Here is an 8156-nt window from a genome sequence, read left to right as displayed (position 1 = left end):
TTAGTGATGATATAAATGATATACCGAGATGGAGGAAGGAAGGAACTATATATTTGCTTCCTTTTTTTCCATTGGTAAAGCATAGAGTAAAAACTGGGGGTTGTCATTTCATTCCTATCAATCCATCTACCCCAAAGAAAGAGGAGGGGCAGCAAATACAATGACTATGTGAAATTATGGACTATATAGTACAACAATATGTAACCACCAAACAATACAATGACTATGTGAAATTATAGACTATATAGTACAATAATATGTAACCACCAAACATCCTGGACAGGTCACCACCATGATACAAAAAGGAGGAAAAATTGCAGACTGAAAGTTGAGTTTTTATGCCTGTATACTAATAACAGTAAGGAAAAGATGATAAGGCAAAAAATTAATCATGGGAGTACACTGTCTTAAATATTCCTGTATTACTAGACTCGTGAAACCTTTGGTGGTGATCGACCCTTGAGGAAGCGCCAAGGCCCTGTTCCAGTCCCCATCCTGCAAGTGTGTAAGGTCCAAAATCAATTTTCTAATTACCAACTACATTCTAATCTAGTGATGATACTAATTATGTGCCGAGTGTTGGAAGAGGTTTCAAATTCGAATCTCTCTCCTGTTGATAAAAGAAAAGTAAGTTCATAACAGATAATTACCTCCATACACCAGCAAATGTACGCAGCGCCATATAGATGGTTAAAGCAATCCAAATTCCAATGAAACCATGGGATTTGGAGAGAAGGAACAAGGATACAATGCTTGCTATGGCCACCAGAACCTGAGAAGGAACAGAGAATTTGGTTTGAAGAATTAGTAACACAATATGTGAAAAGAGAATTTAGAAACATCAATTGCAAAACTTGTAGTATCATTTTTAGTGTGGAAAATGGTTTACAAGAGACTTGCCAAGGAGTATGCACAATACGCAAAGTCGGATGCTCCAAAGTTCACTCCATCAAAGACAAAAGACAGTGAATTGATCGGTTGTGTGGCTGCAACAAACTGATGGAAAGAAAACAATTTAGTTTTAAGATTCTTTCATCATTCAAAAACATATATTGAGAAAGAGAAAGCTTTTAGATGAGCTAAAATTACATACCGGGAGGCCAATCCTTATAAGGTGCAAAACATTGACATCCCTAGAAAAGATTCCAGCTCCAAAGTACAAACCAATTCCGACAACAAAAGTAAGCCCCACACCAAGGATAAAGCTCATCTGCACAAATATTCTTTCACAAATTAAAATGCTGATTGTTTTCGCAAATGTGGAACGTAACGAAATTGTTAAAAAGAAATAGTAGGTTAATTATAAACCTCAAGTCATGAATGGTTTATAGATAAATAGCCTCTGCTGCTATGTGTACAAACTGAAGTACCTGTAATACCCTGGTTGCGGTAGCTGCGGCCTTCTTGTAGTCTTTCTCAGCAAATGCACATGCTAGAATACCCTAAAGAGCAGGGGACAATGACACAAAGATTGTTTGAGTACGAAGCTTACTTACTTGCAACTAAAATACAACATATAATGAATGGTTCCTCTACTAATATCACCGGTGACTTTTTGTGATAAAACTCCACACCTTCTATGCTTTGTAGATGATTAAATTGAGGACAATATCAATTTTGCTAATAGTGTGGGGTTCTATCACAAACTAAGCTCAATTTAACTCATATACCAAATGAAGTGCTCAAATGTTGATTAAGCTAAAATGTGAGCTCTTGAGAATTAACGCCAGGAGGGTGACACAAAGACACTACAACTTGAAGGGGGATTTATAGTTGCATGAGTTGGGGTTGGTGATAATAGAACCTTTCTCAGTTATGATGTTTTGGAGACTCATCAATCAATATATGCCTCTAACATGCTTTTTGTTATTATTATTATTATTTTTTTTATAAGTACAATCAATTGTGGAGGGGAGTTTACATAAATATTCATTAGGTGCATAGATGTTTCGAATTTCTGACCACATGAATGAAGTTCGAAGAGTTCAACTAAGAGCAGTTCCACTGGGAGGCCCAAGCCTAGGCAAGAGGCCCACTAGGCCCCCAATCCGATTTCCTGCACCCAAGTCTTGCCAGGGTAAGAGCTGGGCTCCACCAACCGGGATAAGCCCAAAGGCAAGACTTGCCTAGGCTGTTGCCTGAGTAAGCTAACCAATGCTGACGTCGTTGTGACGTCAACATGCAATTTAAACAACAAAAAATTGAAAAAAGAAAAGAAAAGAAAAAACCAAAAATTTCAGAAATTAGTATAAATAAACCTGTAAGCTAGGGAACTCGTACAATGGCTAAACACAATGTAGAAGAGAGAAAGGACGTAGGTGACCTAACTTTTTTTTTTTTTTTTTCTAATTGGAAGAGACTCCCGACGAAAGCAGCTTGGATACTGCATGTTCCCTTGGGCTTACAATCCCCTGATAGCACCACAAGCAATACGTACCAACAAAACTTAATTCTTATTTATCATTCAAAATAAATGAGAATGGGTTTAATTAATGGGTTTAACCTTGCTTGAGGAGTCGACCTGTCTTATATATGAGAATGGGTTTAATTAATGGAGGGCTATGGATATGTGGTCGGTATATTTTTGTCTTATTACTATGAATCAGAGAATTTAGATAGGGAATCAATGCAGATTGTGGCTTCATCAAGGCCTTGTTCAATGGTTGCAGAGCTTTCGTCCTGGTCAGACGGGTCAACGGGAGATTGCCTTCGGTTGCAGCAAAAGATCAAGACTATGAGTAAGATTATGGCGAGGACTCCAATGAAAACTCCAGCAGCGTCATATATTTCCTCACTGTCCATGTTGTTGATGGCTGAAGCGAAACCACGTAGCAGAAGAAGAAGGGTCCAAATTTTTTCATTTTCTTTTTGACTGATATGATATGAATCAGATGGGGAAGGCGTAGAAAAAAGATTTGAGAGATGGATGGGATGGGAATGAGAGGGCGGCGATTTGTTGGGGGATTATGTGGATTTGGAAGTATACTATATGTTGTATCTGTGAGCCAAGCTGTGGAGTTTGTATATGATAATTGTTTTTTCAGTACAAGAGACGGTTTAAATCACAAGGGAGAGGAATTTCTCACACACACAACTATAATTTCGTAGGGATTCGAACATGAGACCTCTGGTCTACAAGTTAAGGCCATTTGCCACTTGGTTAGACCTTATTTGCCTATCTGATAATTGTTAAAAATATATACTTTGTATCATTTTCTTAACGAGCAAACTTGTCCCAGCTTTATATAATTGATTATAAAAAAAAATCTGACTGAAAAAGAAATTGAAAATTTTATGGTTTGTTTAAGCAATACCCCCTAAACTATCCTAATTCCACTTTACCCTCCAAATTTTCAAATTGATTTTGAGGGCCCCTAATCTTCTAAAACGTGTCAATGTGCCCCCTTCTATTAAGTTTTTTAATTCATCTGTTCCAATCTAGAGTTATTTTTGTCCTTTTTCACAACTTTTATTTTAAAATAGCCCACTTAAAGAGGCACTATATAAACAACAAAGAAAGAACTACGGTTCTGTTTGGTAAGCTAGACTGGATTGGATTGAATTAACCTTTTTATATTACACTGACTAATTGGGATATGATTGAATTTTAAGAAGTTGTTTGGTGTAGTACAACACCAACTTCCAATAAGTTGTCACTCATCTTCAGACTTTTTTTTCTCAGATTAGAGAATTTGTTTCCTTCCGTTCATCACTCAACTAAAGCCTTCCAAACAACCATGGCCAGAAGAATGCGCACGAGAAGCAAGGCCTTCGTGGTGACTCAATCTGCTACGAGCCAAAGCCATCTTTCTCACGGCCTCAGGGTCAACACTATAGCTCCACCTCACGGCCCTCTGGTCGTGAGCACCAGCCCTCCTCCACACGTCCCCACGGCCTCAGGGTCAATGCTATAGCTCCACCTCACGACCCCTAGTCGTGAGCACACAGGACCTGCCCGAATTTCCGGAACTAGAGACGAATCCTGTGAAAATCCCGACATCACCCCAATGTCGGGCCCACTCACTAGATTGTAACTTCCTTTTACAAAAGGAGTAGGGCACGAGACTTTCTGCGAAAATTCGAGTCTCCGTAAATTGAACATTACCCAAATGTTCAACCTGCATAAAATCACAATTTATATATCCCATCCGGCAGCATGCACAAGATAACAACATGCAATTCAGCTACTTCGCCTCTGGCCTTCAAATACTTCAAAACAATTTACCAACACATTCCTTAAGCCCAATAATATAATCAAATGCACTTATGCAAGCCAAAAATAATTTATATCATTTAATTTTTCCAAATCAATTAGCATACGAGGCTCCAACCTCCTAACACGACTGCATCTCACTTTCATCCAAATTTCGGGACCAACGACAAGGTCCGAACCAAACTTGACAAAGTACCTAACCAAATCTAATCCGTTCACTTAGTCCACCGAACAAGCCTCAATTCAACCAAGTTCCCGGACCAGCAACGAGGTCCGAACAAATCTCACTATACGAGGCTAAAGTTTAGGCTCGCTCTGCACCTAGTAACTCAGGCTGCCTCGTATCCTTCTTGAGGATCAAGCCACACGTAGTTCTTTCTCTAAAACCCCTTTTTCTCTCAAACACAACTCAAAAAACCTCCCCATACGCCAGAACATCCAAAGTCACGTATGTGGCTCAACACGCCGGCTACTCCTACGGCACTTGTGACCTCACAAGCATATCACATAATCTCCTCATACGTCGGGACGCACCCGGCCACGTATAGGGTCTGTCAACACGCCGGCTACTCCTACGACACGTGTGACCTCACAAGCATATCACATAATCCCCTCATACGTCGGGACGCACTCGGCCAAGTATAGGGTCATCAACACGCCGACTTCTCCTACGACACGTGTGACCTCATCACAATATCACAATATCACCCCTCATATGTCGGGACGTACCCGACCACGTATGGGGTATGTCAACACGCCGGCTACTCCTACGACACGTGCGACCTCAACACAATATCACATATCTCCTCATCGTCGGGACGCACCCGGCCACGTGGGGTCCGCAACACGCCGGTTACTCCTCGACACGTGAGACCTCAACACAATCACATATCTCCCCTCATACGTCGGGACGCACCCGGCCACGTATGGGGTATGTCAACACGCCGCTACTCCTACGACACGTGCGACCTCAACACAATATCACATATCTCCTCATACGTCCGGGGCGCACCCGGTCACGTATGGGGTGCATCAACACGCCGGCTACTCCTCGACACGTGCGACCTCAACACAATCACATATCTCCCCTCATACGTCGGACGCACCCGGCCACATATAGGGTCTGTCAACACGCCGGCTACTCCTCGACACCTCAACACAATATCACATATCTCCCCTCATACGTCGGGACGCACCGGCCACGTATGGGGTGCAACAACGCCGACTACTCCTACGACACGTGCGACCTCAACACAATATCACATATCTCCTCATACGTGGGACGCCCCCGGCCACGTATGGGGTCTATCAACACGCCAGGGAGGTACATAGGGTAGTGCATATAGCACTCCAAACTGACATTCTATACTCTTTTATACCTTTAAATATACATCCACACAATTAAATATATATCTAATTTCTAATCTTATATAAACCTCAATCAATATAGCATCCCATAAACTCCCCCATTTAAATTCATCAATTAATATCCTAAATCCACAATATCTACATAACTCGATTAACGGTCAAGACATATCACTACGGTCATTTTAATCTTCCTAGGAAGGTAACACTACCTAGGAAGTCTCACGGTCAATCCCGGGGTCAAACTACCCACCCTAGGTCAAACGAGCCCGCGGGGCCCACGACCTCCAAATTCCGATCTGAATGTTCCTATAGGTTCTACAGGGTCTAGGACACATGTCCTGCAAGTCTGGTTCAGATCGGACGGTCGAATCGCTCACGATCTCATGATCGGACGGTCACTGAAACCCTAGCCCTAGGGTTGGCATTTCCAGAATATCCGGGACTCCGTTTCTTGATCCGTCGAATCCTACATGAGCCTAGGAATACCTAGATCAACATATATTAAATTGGAGTCAATCCAACGGTCCGAACCTATCGAATCCGGATAACCCACAATATGCGTAATCCGTTCGGGGTTCAAACGTCAACCGAATTAGAATCCGAAAGAACCCACGCGCTCATGAAAACCAGGAGACCACATCGGGACCCAAAGCCCCTTTTTCTACATTGCCCACGTGCCGCCACACGCGCCGGTATCGCGTGGGTGTCCAAATTGATAACCCATCGCTGGAAAAACACATAATCATGGCTCAAGACTCCTACCCTAGGTAGAACACCCTATTTGGAGTCACTTTTGTTCTCGGGCATACCCCAAAAACTGACCGGAAGTGGCCGGAATCGCGATCCCAAAACCGACCGAACCCTAAATCGAAAATCAAGCTACCTACTCAAAATCGATGCAATCCTACCTAATCATCACCTAGATCATTCAGAAGGGATGAATTTCCATACCTTGATCGCCAAAAATGGAGGTCGGACGACGGAGAACGAAGCCGGCGAAGTATCGGGTGAAATCGAGCTTTTCTCTTCGATTTTCCGGCAAAATCTCAATCTGCTAGCGATGGGACCGGGCAGGGGTAGGAAGAGGACGGCTGCCCGATCATTTTGGTACTGGCCCCGTCAACTTTAGTGGCTGGATGAGCGAACGCCGCCAAAACCTGGCGGCTATGGTGGTGTCGAACTAGAGGAGAGAGATAGGGACGCAGAGAGAGAGAGAGAGAGAGAGAGAGAGAGAGAGAGAAGTCAATTTTATTAAACCCTTTTCGCAATATTTATGGTTATGCCACTGAGGGTATTTTGATCGTATCTCTCTCGTTACAACTCCGATTCAAGCCCACTACGTGTCTACAGACTCATCTCACCATGCTCTACGCAACAGTACTTCCGAAATTTCCAAATTCCTTCCCGGTCAAAAAGTCAACTTTAAACCTCCTAAAATATTCTAGGGGCAAAATGATCCTTTTATTTGAATAAATTAATATTCGCCAAATTATTTAGGACCGGGTCATTACAGCACCATTCCTCCTCCGCACATCCCCACGGCCAGGACCACACTTCCTCTCCACGGCCCCAAAGCCGTAGGTGTGGCTCCATCCACAGTCGATCCTTTCATATCGCCTTGCGGCCAGTTCTAGTAGCCGTCATCCATACGGCTTCACGGATCTGATGCACACCACCATGACATTACCACAACCCACGTTGATGTTGCCACTTACATCCATCTTGGCAACGCAGCCGACTATAGCGTGATCTTAGAGCAAGTGCAACCATTCCCTCATTTCCTACTCCGCTTGATATTTGCTTCCACGCACACCTTTAACGAAACCCTAAGCAACGTACAATTGGGCTCCACACAATTATCTCATATTGATCCTAGTAGTCAAGCAGACCTCAGTCTCAGATTCAACCAATTGACCTAAAGAGTAGATGACCAAAACAACTTGGTTGGACAGCACCTCATGGTCCGAGACCTTAAGCATTTGCGAGCCCAGGCAAAAGTAGATCGAGTCTCGATTCAAGATTAGCTCCAAAGAGCAATGTACACACGAGGTTGGACCCGCGATCAGATTTTCATGCCCACCTGGGCCCTCAAGGAGATCAGCCTCACTACCCTCCTCAGGAAGTAAGCAAAGAAAGACACTTACTGGCCCGCTCTGGAAGAGCCAGTATATGACAACAAGCCACAAGAAGTCCCTTGCAAGCTCAATCCACCAATACGCCACATAGGCAAGACAACCGAGGAGGTCTGCACTAGGGGTAATAAGGAAGTAGACTAGTGACGCCCGCTTTATGGACAACATCAACAGGGATTGTGAGCGTTACAGGTAGAGGATGTCGAGAACCTCGTGAATGACCAACTTCGAAGGTTGAAGATTGGAGGATATTTGGAAGATGCTTTACGTAAAGAGGTAGACCAGTTGTACTCCTCACCGTTCACTAACAAGATTGAGCAGGCGGCGCTGCCAAAGCGATTCTCAATTCCATCTTTCATGCATTTCAAAAGGGATTCCTATCTCGAGAGCCATCTCAAGCACTTTAAGAGTGCCATAATCCTCTATAACGCTGAAGATGCGCT

The 8156-nt window shown here is 43.3% G+C and overlaps 1 protein-coding gene across 1 annotated transcript; it reads right to left on the bottom strand.

The window, feature by feature from the left end:
- Positions 1 to 236: 236 nt before the first annotated feature.
- LOC148916636 (protein DETOXIFICATION 43-like) lies at positions 237 to 7881 on the bottom strand. The gene is made up of 6 exons (XM_089052247.1): positions 7471 to 7881; positions 1371 to 1442; positions 1094 to 1210; positions 901 to 996; positions 651 to 772; positions 237 to 495 (listed from the first exon to the last, which is right to left on the bottom strand). The coding sequence occupies exons 1-6, from the start codon at positions 7879 to 7881 to the stop codon at positions 426 to 428; spliced, it is 888 nt and encodes a 295-aa protein (XP_088908373.1). The 3' UTR covers positions 237 to 425.
- Between the last annotated feature and the right edge of the window lie 275 nt (positions 7882 to 8156).

The sequence above is a fragment of the Prunus mume genome, linkage group LG5 (assembly GCF_029339155.1).
Source record: "Prunus mume cultivar Tortuosa linkage group LG5, ASM2933915v1, whole genome shotgun sequence".
Classification (NCBI taxonomy): Eukaryota; Viridiplantae; Streptophyta; class Magnoliopsida; order Rosales; family Rosaceae; genus Prunus; species Prunus mume.
The sequence above is the reverse complement of the archived record's forward strand: the minus strand, read 5'-3'. Positions and strand labels throughout refer to the sequence as shown.